Raw genomic sequence first — 16,401 nt, 5'->3', positions numbered from 1 at the left:
CCTTTTCTGTTTCTCTAGCTAGGCCATATCCTGGGATTTTATGGCTTAGTTTTCCTATTAGCCAAGTCTCTTGTGTGCATATTATATCAGGCTTTATTTTCTTAACAATATTTTGCTTTAACTCCTGCCCAGGCACTATTAGGCTCTGGGCATTCCAGCTGAAAGACGCCACCACCGTTCTTTTAATGTTCAATATTTCCTTCACCTAGGAAGGTAGGAAGTCGTTCCACTGATAGGTTGCTAACCCACAAGTATTTTTTAACAGCTTTAATTATTTGAATTTTCCGTTTTCTTCCCTGTTTGAGATGTATAATTTATTACTTCCATCAGAAACACAAAAAGAACAGGATCCTTGTGGCACCTTAGAGACTAACAGATTTATTTGAGCATAAGCTTTCGTGGGCTACAGCCCACTTCATTGGATGCATGTAGTGGAAAATACAGTAGGAAGATATATATACACAGAGAACATGAAACAATGGGTGTTCCCATACACACTATAAGGAGAGTGATCAGTTAAGGTGGCTATTATCAGTAGGAGAGAAAAAGAACTGTTTGTAGTGGTAATGAAAATGGCCCATTTCCAGCAATTGACAAGAAGATGTGAGGAACTCGGCGGGGGGGGGGGGGGGGCGGGAATAAGCATGGGGAAAGAGTTTTACTTTTTAGTTTCACCCATTGTTTCATGTTCTCTGTGTGTGTGTGTATCTATCTTCCTACTGTATTTTCCACTCCATGCATCTGATGAAATGAGCTGTAGCCCACGAAAGCTTATGTTCAAATACATTTGTCAGTCTCTAAAGTGCCACAAGGACTCCTCGTTCTTTTTGCGGATACAGACTAACACGGCTGCTCCTCTGAAACCTCTCTTTGTATAAGTACGATGTCTTCTCCTTACCCCAATGTCACTTGTTACTTCTTGCCCGTTCATTTGCTGTGGGCTATTCCCTTTCCCCATATCTATCTATCTATCTATCTATCTATCTATCTATCTATCTATCTATCTATCTATCTCCCAGCAGCTCTTGCATGTGAGATGTTATTAGTAAATTGGGGGGTTGTATTTCTCTAGCACGTTTTGCCTCAGTACATCCACCATATGCTGAGCTGTGTTTTCCTCCACAGCTGCAAGTTTTGTCAAGTTTTGTTCTGTCCCTTCCTCACTGTTATCATATAACAACTGTTTACCTCCACGCTTACTGAACATATTTTCCCTTTGCAATTATGTGCTACCTTTGGCACCTGTAGCAGCTCATAGATGGAGGAATCCAGGGCTTAGTCCAGAACATCAGAGACTCTACAATTATCCTATCTGGTAGCATCCTTCCTTTAAATGTGACAGCACAGGTGTCAAGTGCTGGTTATCACCTCCTCTTCTGCTAAGTAGCCTCTTTCAGTACAGTGATCACCTTATCTTCACTTCTATCTTGCTTGATTTCCTCTTCTGACATTTCAGCTGGCATACAGCATACCTCCACTGCAGTCTCAGGTTGGAATTTGGGTAGCCAACAGTCTATTTTTAGTTGACCTAGCACCCTTGTCTTCCGACGCCTCCCTGCTTGTTCTGTGTTTGTACATTCCACTAACACTTCCCCACCAGCCAGTGTCCGAGCTCTTACTGTATCTCCAGCATTATTTTGATCCACTCTGCAATCCTCAGATCTCCCCCATCTTCCTGTCCTTACCTAGGGAGTTTACTAGCATGTGATTTCCCCCGGTTCCCTTTCCTGACCTCCTACTTGCTGGTTCTTCTGGTTCCAGAGAATCTACCCTCTTCTTTTTCCTTGTTTGCATCCAGTCTTCCTCCCTGCTTTCCCTGGCCTCATTCTCTAGCCTGGTTCCAGGATCACTTCCATCTCACTCTGCCTAGCCAAAGCCTTCGCCCGCCAGCAGCCCACGGAGCCCTATCAGCAACCCTCTCTCACCAGCCCTACCTGCAGCTGAGCCACTTGCTGTCGTTTATAACCACCTGATCCCAACTCTCTGTGAAGAGCCAGCACCCCTGTGACCATGCTTTACAAACGGTGGCTCTGGTGGCGTGCAATGAAGCCAGTGGAAAATGCTGGTTCCAAGCCGTACAGCACAGACCCTGACTGCAGCTGTCCAGCACCCTTACCCCTGCGCTGGGAATCTGACTGTGGGTTAGCCAGCCTGCAGGGTGTGGTGCAAAACTCATCTTTTGTGCCAAGCAGTTGCTTGATCTTGGATGATGAGAATGGAGATTATTTTCCAGCCGCTAGGATGGACTGGGGGAGGCATTTATTGGTGCTTATTGTTTCTGCGAAATCATAGGCGTGCATGGCACTCCAGGGCTCTTGCCCTGAGGGGCTTCTCGTTGGGTTGGATACTGTGCAGCCCGGGGGTACCAGCAAGGCAGTGGGGGGATTGGAAGGCAGAAGGTGCCAAACGTAAAAGATCCTGAGGCTCTTTCATTGCCTACTACAGCGGAGTGGTGTGGGGTCGGGGGAGTAGCTGGGCCGATGAGCCCCACGTTCTCCGTTCTACCACAGGCTTCCTGGGTGACCTTGAACAAGTGAGTTAGTGTGCAGGGCCCGCCTGCAGGGGCGCTGTGAGGAGATCCAGGACAGAGCGTGCGGCGCTGACGGGCCGGGTGTGTTCCGCCGTTTGGGCAAAGAGTGACGCTGCTTTCAATGTTTGGAGAAGCAAAGTCCCGCCCGCAGGGCTGGAGGGGCAGGTTGGAAGGCCCGGACGCTGGAGGGCGCACAGGGGTGGGCGTGGGGGTGGCGGAGTGGAGGGGAGGTTAGGAACGGAGCGCAGGGGTGGAGGATGGGGATGGAAAGCCGGACGCAATCAGAGGTCGCCATGACACACCTGGCCAATGGGTTTCGCTTCACACTAACTTTGCCTTGTCTCTAGCGCAGCTGTGGGCAGGGAGAGCAAAACTGCTGAAGGGCACAGGAGTGGAGGGAGACGGGAGGGGAACCAGACACCAGAGCCGAACTCTGGCACATGACACCTGCTCCGGTTCTTTGCTGGCCCCCGAAGGATCTGCAGACAGTTCACTGCGCGCTGGTGGCGTTGAGCCAGACTCCGGTGCCCACGCTCCATGGGCAGAGCCATCACGATCAGTGTGTGTCGGGCCCCGGGTACCGGCTTGTGGCCATTTCTGGCCTCCTGGACAGATAACTGGGCCTGGGGGGGATCCAGGAGACCTGGCACAGGCGGGCTGGGTGACCATGGGCGAGTCACGGGGCGGCTCTGAGCCTCAGTTTCCCCACCTGCAAAGGGGATATTGTCCCTTCGGGAAGGCTGGAGAGGCAGGTATGACAGTCGGGGTGTTACCCCGGGGACCTGCCAGCTGCAGCCGTCCCCTGCCCCTTCCTCGGTGCGGCCGCTTCCCCCAGCGCAGCCCGGCTCCGCTACGGTGAGGGGCGCGCCTGCTCCGGGCGGGGCGCTCCCCGCGGGCCCCGCCCGCTCGGCCGGGGGGGGGGCGGGTCTGTGCCGGAGAGGGGCCGGGCCGGGCCGCGACGTCAGGGCTCCAACAGGACTCCGGAGCGGAAGCTGCCGGGGGGAGAGAGAAACTTTCAGCCGGGGCAGGTCCGCGGCGTCCTCCCAGCCAGGGCACCGAGCCCCGCCGCCCATCCCCGGGGCATCGGATCGCTCCCCGCGGGCTCCGGGCCCCGCCGCCCATCCCCGGGGCATCGGATCGCTCCCCGCGGGCACCGGGCCCCGCCGCCCATCCCCGGGGCATCGGATCGCTCCCCGCGGCCCCTCCCCGGGGCATCGGATCGCTCCCATCGGATCGCTCCCATCGGATCGCTCCCCGCGGCCCATCCCCGGGGCATCGGATCGCTCCCCGCGGCCCATCCCCGGGGCATCGGATCGCTCCCCGCGGGCTCCGGGCCCCGCCGCCCATCGCCGTGGGCTCGGGGCTGCCGCGCGGGCAGCATGTGGGAGCCGGCGGAGTTCGAGCGGCACTGGCAGGCCGAGTTCCCCGGGGAGCCGGCGCCCCGCATGCAGCTGGGCTCGGTGCGGGACATGGAGCTGGAGCTGGAGCGCTGCCGGGGGAAACTGAGGCAGCTGCAGCAGGCGCTGGCCGAGGAGAAGTTCAAAGTCCTTTACCTGGAGACGGCTCTGGCCCGGGAGCCCCCGGCCCCCTCCCCGGCCGGGCAGGCAGAGGAGCCGGCCCCCCTCCCGGACATGCCCCCTGGCAAGCGGGGGGCCGCAGGGCGCGCCGTGCACAGCTTGGCCGCTGCCATCCAGCACCAGCTGCAGCAGCACAAGCCAGCCCCACGGGCCCGGAGGCAGGGCAGGCAGCGGCCCCCCAGGACTGAGCACCCTGTGGGCAGGGGCACCGAGGAGGGGCCAGATGGCCCGGCCACTGAGCAGGGCAGCGATGCTCCAGCTGGGCACCCCCCTGGCCAGACCCATGGCAGCGAGCCCCCCGTGCCCGTCCCCAGGGAGGCCCATGGCAGCGAGCCCCCCGTGCCCGTCCCCAGGGAGGCCCATGGCAGCGAGCCCCCCGTGGATGTGTCCAGGGAGGCCCATGGCAGCGAGCCCCCCGTGCCCGACCCCAGGGAGGCCCATGGCAGCGAGCCCCCCGTGCCCGTCCCCAGGGAGGCCCATGGCAGCGAGCCCCCCGTGCATGTGCCCAGGGAGGCCCATGGCAGCGAGCCCCCCGTGGATGTGCCCAGGGAGGCCCATGGCAGCGAGCCCCCCATGCCCGACCCCAGGGAGGCCCATGGCAGCGAGCCCCCCGTGGATGTGCCCAGGGAGGCCCATGGCAGCGAGCCCCCCGTGGATGTGCCCAGGGAGGCCCATGGCAGCGAGCCCCCCGTGCCCGACCCCAGGGAGGCCCATGGCAGCGAGCCCCCCGTGGATGTGCCCAGGGAGGCCCATGGCAGCGAGCCCCCCGTGGATGTGCCCAGGGAGGCCCATGGCAGCGAGCCCCCCGTGGATGTGCCCAGGGAGGCCCATGACAGCGAGTCCCCCCCTGGGCACCCCCACAGCAGCGAGTCCGTCATCCCTGGGGAAGCCCATGGCAGTGAACCCCCCACTGGGCACCCCCATGGCAGCAATCCCCCTGTCCCCATCCCTGCCCAGGCCCATGGCAGTGAGCCCATCTTTAGGGAGGTCCGTGGCCGGCAGCCCCACACCAAGAATATGCCTGGCCCCAGGGAGGGCAGTGCCGACCACGAGGAGGTGGATGTGAGTGAGAAGTTCCTCCTGAACCCCGTCCTCTTTGGCTTCAGGATCCTACCCCGGGGGTCCGGGGAGGAGCTGGACAGGCCCCACCGCTGGCCGCCCACCAAAGGGGGCAGGCGGCCGAAGCACAGCCGGGACCTGGACTCACTGGATGGGCTGAATGGGCACAGCTCCCCCGTGCAGCACGAAGAGCAGCACCCACTGCCCTGGAGACGCAGGCGACACTTGGATGTGCCTGGCAGGGACTCCTCCAGCTGCAGCTCCCCGGAGAGAGGCAGTGACTGCAGCTACAACAGCTCTGACCACGAAGACGGCTCCTCAGCAGGTAGGCGGGTGGCACCCCTCCCTTGGCGAAGGGGGGGCAGGCTGGGCCGGCTTGGTTCTGTGGTTGGTATGGGAGTGCCGGTCACAGGACTTGCTGGCGGGGCCGGAGGGGGTGGGCTGCCTGGGCTGTGGGGGGTTGCGTGGCACCGCGGCAGGATTTGTTACCATTGGGCCTAGGAGCCCTAGGCCTGGACCAGGCCTGTTGTGCCAGGCGCTGTACAGACAGAGCAAAAAGCTGGTCCCCGGGCCAGCCGGCTCACAATCCAAGTGCAAGACAAGAGACGACAGAAGGGGCATCCAGGGAGGCAGTCTTGGGCAGCATGATTGGCTGTGGCCTCAGCATCTGTGTCTCTTCTCCTAAAGCTGCCAGGGGAATTGCCTTGGGGTGCTGGCCCTGCGTTACCTGCCCCAAAGCTGTAGAGACGGCACTGGGGGTTTGCCAAAATCTCCCTTCTCCGGTCACCTGAGTGTGCATTATTTATAGTCCAGTATCCTTCCACTCTGCACAGTGCATGTAGAGCAGGACACCTGATCCGTGCACTGCTCAGAAGGGGGCTGCTTTGGCCACAGGTGCCGTTAATTCCTCGGCACTGTGTCTGGGGCTCGATTGTGTGGCAGTGGCAGCGCTGGGGATAAATACTCCCTGGGTGTTCACGTTGTTCCTGGCCTGTGCGGACTGAGTGCTGGGACTCACCCTGATACAGACACACCCACGCTGGCTCACTGCTGAGGGCTGAGAGACGCGTTCAAAGGTCACTTCGGAGCAGAGCAGTGTGGGAATTGTCTCTCTGAGCCTGGTGGTGACTGAGAGAGGTGTGACTGAGACGGCTTTTAACCAGTTAAAAGCGAAGTGTGGGGTCGCCGTGCTGCACGTTCGCATGACGAGTGGCAGACGTTAATACCGGGCTTGTCTTTCTCCTAACGCGTTTGGCAGAATGTTAGTTTGCAAGTCTAGAGTAGATGATCCTACCAGACGTCTTATGGTGTTAAAGATGCAATTGGCTAAGTCTGTGTCATGTCGCCCTATTTCTTTGCCAGGTCTGTCATTCCAGGTGCCTTGAAGTTCTCACTGTATCTGTCAGTGCTTTAATCCTGTGGTAGCATGACTGGGGCAGTTACAGGAACATCATTTACTAATTTACTCACCTTTTTGTTGCTGATTCCCTGTCTGGCTGCACTGAATTAATTTGTTCCCGTTGGAGTGTTTGTTTTTCAGTGCTGCTGGGTGTAGTGTGCTGTGGTAAGATTGTCAGGGTGCCTAGAGCTCTTGGGTAGGCAAGGTGTGTCACTAGTGCTTGAAATAAACCTCATCGAGTTTACTGCATTCTGCTATGGAAGCAAAAGACCATCTCCTTGGATGCCCATCTCCAATGTGTGAGCTGTCTGCCAGGTGGCGTCTGCTCCCAAAGCGCTGCAACCGTGTCATCGTTCTGCTTTCATTAACAGACCGCGGCTTTGAACGGCATGTGTCTTCCACATCCCTCCCTTTCTGCCTCCAGCCTGGAGCCTCCCTCGCCTTTGGAGAATGCCTCTGCGGCCCCCATGTAGCAGGGCTGGTCGCGAGAGTCCCTAGCTAAGAGGCTGCATGCTAGGAGGGGGAACACGCGTGAGGGTCCTCTCGGTGCAGCACTGGATCCTTGGGCTCTTCTCCTGGTTGTGATTCGCTCCCTGTAACTTTTTGGTGGGCTGATCAGTGGCTTGACACTTGGCCTGTGTGTAGGAAAACCCCTTAGGCAGGCGTTTGGTCTGTGCCTTGGGTCCTCAGACTTTCCAACTACTGGGGACTGTGCCATGGAGGCACCAAAGCCTCCTTGGATTTCCTTGAAGGGAATTTCCGCAAATCAAGGCCGGTCCATTGGGGTTCCCTGGCACAGCCCTGGGTTCAGAGTGTCTAATCCAGCCCAGCCCTTCCTTTTTCCATGTGAGCTAGACTGGGTTTCCTCTGTCCATTGTGTGTGGTTCTTTCAGGCAAGACCTTGGAAGCCCAAGGCCCTGTCTGCTGGGTTCCAGATCTCATGGCTGTTTTTTGTAAAGGAAGGGGTTTGTCACATTGTCCTTAGCCAAAACATCTCCTCTTCCTCCACCCCCAGTCGAGCAGTGACTAGCTGTCATCTGATTGCTGCCTTTCACCTTAGATGTGGTTGCATTCAAGCTGTGTGTGAATGGTTTCCTCTTTAAGTAGGATTTGCAAAGCCCTTTGGTTGAAAGGGACAGTAGAGATGCCAGATGATGATGCTTAGCTTGGTCCAGATTTGGCCTGAATGTTTCCTTCCTGCATCAGCGGTTGCCTTTGTCACACCCGGCGGGACAGTCTGTGTTGACAGCGACGCAGTCGAGAGAGGGTGACATTTAAAAGCAGAAGCTGAGAGTACAATAAAGTTGGGTGTCTAGATCCCCTTTTCACTTACAGATGCTTCACTTCGTGCTGCCCAGTTCTTCTTTAGAGACCTCTGTCATGTCTCTTTGTCTTGTCGCAGGCACGGAGCGTTCCAGACACTGACACTGCTTCGGTCTCTCCCCAGTGAGCCAATTTGGGTGATTTCTCTCTTAGTTAATGGTAGCCCTGGCTTGGCAGCCCTCATTATTTTAATGCGAAGCTCTGAGCTTAATGTGGCTCTGCTTTAATGTCTGTGCTGAGTGGATTTGAGCAGAGTAAATCTGCAGCCATCCTGCCAATATGACTTCACTGCAATACATCCCTGTGTCGCAGATCAGTTCTGGAGTGCCGCCTGGCTGGGAAGAGAGGAGGCTGCAGGAAGAAGCTTTGAGAGAAGCTACGTTGGGGGAGGTCCTGTCTTTTACTGGACCGATTCCTGTTAGAGGAGATGCCCCTTGCGGTCCCTTCTGTCTCTCTGATTCTGTGTGGAAGGTCCAAGCGTTTGAGCTTCCCAGACGTGAGGAATTACTCTGTGAAGCTTGGAAACTTCTCCCTTCCACCACCAGGAGCTGGTTCAATAAAAGCTCTGACTTCACCCACCTTGGGTCTCCTCTCCTGGGACCAGCCTGGTTAGAACAACGCTGCAAACAATGGAAGAAGCTTTGGCGTATATTGTCCTGATGGAGGCTAGTGGAGGAAATGTAGGGTTTTGCTGAAATCAGATTAATCACAGACTAATTTAAATGAGGACGTCTGCAAAACGTCTCTGTTCCCAGCTATCGCCTGGGTGAAATGAGTGTGACAGTCATATGATGGACACAGCATCTTGGGTAACACACATGCCAGCTCTGACCGGGCTGACTGACAAGATCTTGGTGTCAGCAAACAGATGGTTAGAACAAGGGGCCAGGCTGGCCTGCATTTCTACCCTCCCTGACCTCTCTCCTCCTCCACCCATCATTGCCGTGAAATAAACAGCTGCCTTCACAGCTGATTCTGGGGCCTGGCATCGCGTAGCCGACAGGTGGTCTGGGTGCAGCGGAGGGAGTGGGCTCTCACCCTGCCCTCAGTGGGGACGAGTGGCATGCGGGGAATGGCAGTGCTGCAGTCACTCTGCCAGGGACCCGCCTTGGGAGCCTGGCCCCTGCTGGGGTTTCCTCTGCTTTGGGAAGACCTGGCCTCCATCCGCTACAGGGACAACCTGTAACAGAGCCAGGTACAAAGTGAGGCCGAACGCCTTGTGGCTTAGCTGCAGGAGAAGGGGATTAGTGACGTGCTTCCCTGTCCTGTTACCATCTGATTGACCGGCAGAGGCAGCCTCGGGGGGGGAGGGGAGACCCTTAGAAATGGGGAAACGAGCTTTATGCAGTGGGTGTGAGAGGCTCAGTGCAACGCCTACGAGTAGGTGACCCCATTGAGAGAGACCCGGTGTGATGAGTGTCCACTCCAGCCTGGACCTTGCCAGCACATCTGGGCTGCCTGGTCTCATGAGACGTACTCAGGGCAGTAAGAGATACTGACTGCAGAGGGCCCGATACCCCCCTCGGGAATGACTCCGCTGATGCCAGTGGAGTTACACCAGGGAAAAGGAGATTGAGGGCCAGAGAGTGAGTGAAGCTGCAGACAGCTGTCCCCTCTCTCCATGCCGTGCATTGGAAACGGCCCTGCGTGCATAGTGATCCGGGAGTGGTGCCTACAGTGCGCCGGTGCCATGTTTCTCTGCTCTTGATCCCTTTTGGGATGCCCCTCTGCCCTTTGTGATCAGCTGTGCCGCTGAGCTGCAGGCGTGGCAGCAGGCTAGGTTTGCTGCCGGTGGGGTATGTGTCTTGGGTACAGTCTCTCGGCGGAGGATGCTGCGGTGCACGAGCCACAGGCTTCTGCACATTTCTGTTCTTGAAACAAAATCCCTCCCTGGCGCATGCCCCTGTTGTGGAGAGCCTGGGGGCGGGGGCCATGGGGCAGTGAGGGCAGAGTGGGCTGGCCAGAGGATGCAGTCACAGCCAAGCGGTAAGCTGAACCCACAGCCCTGGGGCTAGCTGCTGCGCCAGTTTCTGTAATGGAAACGTTCTGCCTTTGGGTCACCTGGCTGCCTGCTCGCCTGGGGCAGAACTGCGCCGGGTTTGCCAACCCGAGTCTGCCCGCGTCGGAGCCCTGCTGAGCCTGGGAGCGCGTCTAGTCCTGCAGGGCGCCAGGCTGCTCTCTTTGCTCATGTACTCGGACGCCCAGTTCGTTGTGAGTCTCCACAACCCTCCCTCCCTTAGTGCAGCTGGAGAGCGCCGTGTGCCATGTTTGCTGGGGCTGCACGCAGCGGGTGTGGGCTGCCAGCAGCCCTACAATGGACTCATTAGAACCAAAGTACCAGTCGTCCCTGCTCCCGCTCCCCTGCTTTCTGAGCACCGGTCCCTACAGGAGCTTGTGCAGGGCTTTGGCCAATTTAAACCGCCCAAGCAATGGGGCGAATATCTTTAGCGGGCCGGTTCCACAGCCTCCTAGACGTCACTCCGGCTGAATCTCAGGAAGTGCTCTCTGCATGTACCCTTTGCCCTCCCCTGGGCGTGCCTGGCCCTGCAAAGTTCCCCGGGGCCTCGGCAAAAGGAGGGCTAGAAAATCCAGGTTACAAAATCTGAAATACACAAAAGGGCTCCTGAGCACCCCACGCAGCAGAAGGACCCAGGGAAGGATGGTCTCATGGAATTGAGGCTTTTCCCCCCAGCTCTGCCACTGACTTGCAGTCTGGCCTGGGGCGAGTTGCCTAAGTTTCCCCGCCTGTAAGATGGGGTGATACCTACCTCCGAGTGGTAGGAATGTTTGTGAAACCCCCTGAGACCCTTGGGTGGAGAGGTGCTGGGAGCCTGAGGGATTCTCACGCCAGGCTGTGATCTGTGCACCTCCTGACTGTGGATGGGATTTGCCTTCTGGTTCGGAAGGAGCCTCTTTGAGTCTAAGCATGTGGACAGTGCCCCCTTTAATGCTGTTGTAACAGTCTCCATGGAGGACACAGACAGCTGCAGCGTTTTAATTAAAACACTTCCAGGAAAGAACAAAACCACACTCTAGGTCTCAGCTCTTCTGGGGCCTTTGAAACGGCTTCATGCCTGCTCTGAAACCAGGAGGCCCTGGGAACAGGAAGGTGGAAACCACAGCAGAGCAGGTGGCATTTCTCCGAGCATGGGAGCGTTGCAGAGAACTTGCTAATGTGGCTCTGCCCTCCAATCTGCCAGGGTGGGGTGGGAGGCTACTGGAGGCCAGCGGTAAAGGGGTACAGTGGGGCCAGGGGCTCCAGCTGTCCTCCCCTCCAGAGAGGGTGAAGACTAGACGAATGGGTGGGGGAAAAGCTCTGAGCAGAAGTGTCCCTGTGTGAAAACAGCTTCTAAATCAAGGAAACAAATGCTGGCTATTGGAGCAGCTTTGTGTTGCTGCAGAAATAGGCTCCGTGGCATTTCCCCACTGAAGGCAGCGTCAGACTCTGCTGCTCCAGGCTGGAGCGGCCGCCATCTTGCAATGGCTGCATCTCAGCCCCTGCCTCATTCCCACAGCCAGGCTGGGGCATGTGTGTCAGGGATAAAGGGCTCCAGAGGCAATGGCAGAGCCCAAGAAGGTGCCACGTTCTGGGAGGGGAACGCACTCCCCAGCTGCAGCGCCTCATCTCAGCAGCACCCGTGCCCGTCCCCTGCTCTCTGCGCTGGCCTCCCATAGAACAGAGTCGAGGGCAGAGTCTCGGGCCTGATCTTCGAGGTGCTCAGCGGCCGGGGCTCAGCATCTCTAGAGGGGCCTTTGGCTCCGGGCTGGGGACCGAGGTCCATAACTCCACCCCTTGGGCCCGGGGAACTTTGCACCACCAGGGCAGAGCCCAGCTGGGCAGCAAACAGAGCATCCCACAGGCCAGTCCCAGACTGCGGAACAAACCCCCAGGAACTCAGGGCCACCCCAGACTCCCCAGGGGCCCTGCTCCCACCCGTCTCTGACCCAAACCCGGAGCAGCATGGCCGTATGGGGAGGGGAGGAACCCCACCGCAACTAACTGCTTGGCTGCTCACACGGCTCTCTCCCTGGGGAGAAGAAGAAAGAGAATCATCCACATCTGACAGATGTCAGTCACGTGACACCATTTAATGCATGACTGCGAGGTGCTCGGATGCTCCGTGACAGGGCAGTTTAGGACCCTGTGTAGAGTAGACTAGATGGCAGAAGTTCTCGTCTGCTTGGAAAGTGGTAGTTTTGGGTGTCCTTGTTCCCTTTTGATGGAGAGTTGCAACGTCTGCTGGCTTCCCCTAGCGTGCCCCGTTTCCAGGGCCTGGCTGTGTGGAACAGCGTCTGTATTGCTCACTGGGGTGTGAGCATCATGTGGGGAACGAGGCAATTCCTTTATTGCTGGGCATTGCAAATATTCGCTTTGGCCGGGCCTGCACTGCTAGGCTCGAGCTGTCGGGTCCGTGTCTGTCTGTTTGAGAGCTTGTGACAACCCGGGCGCTTCCGAAGGAAGGCGGCATGTCCCAGCCCACTTGTTTCACTGTTTAACCCAAGTTGTGAAATTTCTCGCTCTTCCTCCAGCAGGATTACAACATCCAGGGCCTATCTTGTCTGGGCAGACACTGGAAATCCCAGGGCCCTAGGGTTTTTTTCCCAGGCTCCTTGGCCACAATGCACCCTCTCATCCCTGTTGTGCAGGATGCTGGGCGTGGTTCAGCTGCTGCCCTGAGGCGGCTGCATTTCAGTGGCTGTGCCGGCACAGCCCACGAAGCCCTTGGGGATCAAAGATCCCCATGGAATTAACGTTTTTTCGGGGACGAGTAACTTACTCGCTCGAAGCTGCAAGGGGGGGATTCAGCCGTGACACTAGCCCACCTCCCCAGCTCTCCTGATTACTCCTCTGGTTGGAGGAGAATGCTGGGGCGTCTCTGGCCCTTGGGGGCTGGGTGGGGGACTGAGCGGGTTGGGGGATCAGTAATGAAATAGGAGCCGGCTGTTGCCAAGTGCCCAGTTCCAGTCGATCCTAGGTTGGCAGTTGTGAGGAGGTTGTGTGACGAGTTGATGGTTCTCAGTTCTGAATGGACAAACACCACCCGACGGGCCTTCACTGTGGGGCCCCCGATCAGAGGCCGGGGGCTGCACAGACAGAGCTGTCTCCCCCCATTGACTGAGCTCAGGCTGACTTGGACTCGAGGTCATTTAGTGGGGATGGATGGGGTATAAATAGCCACCTGCCCAGTCAGGTGTCAGCACGGAAAATGCCACTTGGCCGTAAGCCACGGAAAGCTGCTGGAGGGTGATGCGGTGGTCGCCCTCTGTCCCCTCCTGCTGTGCTGCAGGGCCGGTGCTCTGCGTTTCCTGTGCCGAGTTTGTGCTGGTCTCCGAGGAAGGGAGCTCTGTCGCTTTGACTTGGTTTCCACTCCTGGTGCTGTGGGACTGAGGTTGCCTGGCATCCTCCTCACGGGGCTGGGGCAGCAGCCGCCGTTGCTGAAAACCGGTGTTCTTGGTTATTTGGTGGGCCAGGCTCCAGGGGGCTTGGCTGAGTGACTTCAGCTGGCGGTTCTCGGCCGTCCTCTGATAAACACAAAGCAGCGACGTCGGCCGCGGGCTCGGCTTCGGTGCCGCTCCGAGGGCCCTGCGCGCGGGCCGGTGTCTTCCCTCCAACAACAGCCAGCGCTGGGTGCTGGAGTGGAAGGCAGCCGCTGTCCCCTAACGCCCCAGCATGAAGCAGCAGCCAGGCTGCAGAGGGTCGGGTCGGTGGTCCCGTAGTGCGCCCGAGAACCGCTCCCCAGATCACAGAAGGGAAGCAGAACTTCCCTTCGTTGGCACCGTGCATCCCAGCAGAGCTGGGGGTTCTGGGGTCTCGCCTAGCAAGATCCTTCCCTGGACCATCGCTCGTTTGTCGCCTCTCTAACCACCCCTCCTGCCCTAAGGCTCCTGCTGGGCTAGACTAGCCATTTTCTCTTCCAGCCCCGGGCTTGCCCAGCGATGCTGGAGGGCCTGGCCTGCCCCATACTGCGCCAGGCATTCCCCTGCTCTGCCGGAGCACAGTCCCCCATGGCAGCGGGTGGGAAATTGACTTACCACTTCCAGCAGTGCTGACGGGTGAACGCTCCTCACTTGGGGGAGGGGAACCTGTTTCCTTGGGGCTTCTCGGCAGGGTCACTATAGGGGGAGACTGTCCCCTTCTGCTGTGGGGTGGAATGCCCCACGGCAGCGTTCTCCGAGCCCCCAAAGCCAGCTGGGGTAGCAAGTACCGTATGGAGGGTGATCTCGAGTCCACGCAGGGTGCGAGGCCGTGGCTCAGGGTGACACTTCAGCGGGAGTGTAAGAATCTCTGTCACATCCGCTGGGTCTAGTTTTAACAGCCCTAATCTCCTCAATTTGCTAACCAGAATCATTTGCATGTGCAAATCAGGGAGCAGCAGTGGCTCCGGGCTCATGGATTTTAACACACATGGTTCTGAGTTTAGCAGAGTGCCAGAAATCGTCAGGACATCGCATGCAGGAGGCAAAGGTGGATGCTGGGCTGGTAGGGATCATTGTATGCCAAGTTTTCCACTGTTCTAAGACTCGCTAGATATTCTCATTGAAAGCAGGCAATGGGAATTGGTTCCTAATCTTTGTGTTCAGTTTCAGGGGTTTCTTTACATGGGCAAGTTAGTATCCAAAAACCAAGAACTCCCACCCTTCATTTAACAAACTAATAAAGATCGCAGAGGACCAGCCTATTTCCCTATTGTTTCCCTCCCCCAAACCTAAGCAACGAATCACTACTGCTAACTCATATCTTCCAGTACCCCTGTAATAAGCAACTGCAATTTCCGTGCGGCTGGCTTGCAGCAATTTGGCAACCGCATGGCTGTCCGTGGTGACTGCTGTCTTGTACTGCAGAATTGGAACCTCCAGCTCTTCATCTGAGCCTGCAGACCACTGGAACAACCCTGCGGGAGGTGTGAACTGCTCCTGTGTGTTGCGGGGGCGGGGGGGGGATCGTTAACCTAGAAGCCTGTTGACGTAGATGCCAGCTTTGTTAGCCGATCCAAGCTCAGGAGTGGGACCGTCATTGTGTGGAGTGGATGGTGCCTCATGGTGCTCTGCGACATCGCCCGGGGGCAGGGCTCGGGAAAGCCCTGCTGCTTTCTTCAGCTCCGCCATTGCTCAGGCAGAGGGGTTGGAAAAATCCAAGCGTCTCATCTCCCCTGGTGACCAGGTGCCGCTGTCATGGGCTCTTCTCTCCCTGCTGCTTATCTGGCCCCCTTTGCCGTAACCACTGAGCCCGCAGCCCCTTCCAGGCTCCCACTTCCGCGTCGCATGGGTGTGTCGGACGGGAGGCCATTGCAGTGATACAGATCCGTGCGAGCGTGTTGTCACCTTTTAATCCTACTTCAGTGGGTTCGGCTCTGGCATCTACAGTCTCTGGTTCAAGAGAGTCACCTCTGTTCTGGATCTGGAGTTCATAGGAACACATGAAACCATAGGCAAGCAACACACACAATTACAAGAGCATCGATCTTTTAGTAGTTTTATTAAAGTTACCACCACAATTATAAATATCACAGCACACACAATTCCTGAAGCTCCGTGCAATGTGCCAGTTGTACCTACAGACATCCTCACATCCTGCTAGGTGGTGGTAGAGTCTGTTGGCCCACTCATGAATTGACCATGAAGACGGGAGTGGTTCCTGCTGGAGTTTTCCACAGGAAGCTCAATTTTCTTGCTCTGAGCACCCTTTCTTATGCTGTGAGTCTGTCTATACCTACATGACAGTGTCAGCCCCCTTTCTGTTACTGGTGTGTGTCCCCTGGAGACACAAGGGCCCCTGAATTCTATAGGCTGGGTGGGGTGTCATTAACATTCATGTACCACCTGGATCCATGCCGTACACAATATGTGTTGTCGCAGCACTTCATCATTTGAATATAACTTTCCCAGCTTACTTTTGCAACATTACCAGTCGGTACCTCTTTTCCCATCAGTCATTAACTTACGCCATCATTTCTTGTCTCCAAGGCCTAAAATAGATAAGCTAAAGTCTTCCAGGCCTCAGCCTACAGTTTCTTGCATTTCAGCTTATCCTACTCATGTCTACTACATAATCCCTCTAAATACTGATCAACCATATACTTTTATAATCCTGCAAATCAACACTGATTAACATACAATGAATATATGTAATGTAACATATTGATTAATCATAACATTCCCTGTCTTTTGGGAATCCGGTGTCCTGGAGTGTGGGGCTGAGCCCTGAGTCTGCTGCTGTCACCTCTGAGTTCTGCCCCCTCCAGTGACCCACCATTGCTTCCCCACCGGGTCAGGGAACCGTCCCGGACAGAAGGGCGCCCCTCTGTGTGTGAGTGCTGGAGAGCCTGAGACTTGGTGAGGCTGAGGGAAGCTCACCGGCACACGGGATTTCCGGGGGGGCTGCCATGGCTTGCCAAAGCTTCAGAGAGACAGACACGGTAATGGTGCAGTTTGTTGTGAAGGTGCCCTTTGGGATGGGGGAGTTTGGGGGGAACGTCGAGCGGGGGGCTGGTGGCACCCCGCTCTCCCGCAGC

At 57.2% G+C, this 16,401-nt stretch overlaps 1 protein-coding gene across 1 annotated transcript in view; it reads left to right on the top strand.

Moving 5' to 3' along the window:
- The first annotated feature begins 3,894 nt into the window (after positions 1–3,894).
- Positions 3,895–16,401, top strand: part of ABR (ABR activator of RhoGEF and GTPase) — a 94,702-nt gene continuing 82,195 nt past the window's right edge. Inside the window, exon 1 of the mRNA XM_039507545.1 lies at positions 3,895–5,491. Within this exon, the coding sequence (XP_039363479.1) occupies positions 3,910–5,491 (1,582 nt within the window). The 5' untranslated portion in view covers positions 3,895–3,909. The remainder of the gene's footprint in view (positions 5,492–16,401) is intronic.

Source organism: Mauremys reevesii, linkage group 20, assembly GCF_016161935.1.
Source record: "Mauremys reevesii isolate NIE-2019 linkage group 20, ASM1616193v1, whole genome shotgun sequence".
NCBI classification, from domain to species: domain Eukaryota; kingdom Metazoa; phylum Chordata; order Testudines; family Geoemydidae; genus Mauremys; species Mauremys reevesii.
This window is presented reverse-complemented; position numbering and strand designations above follow the sequence as displayed.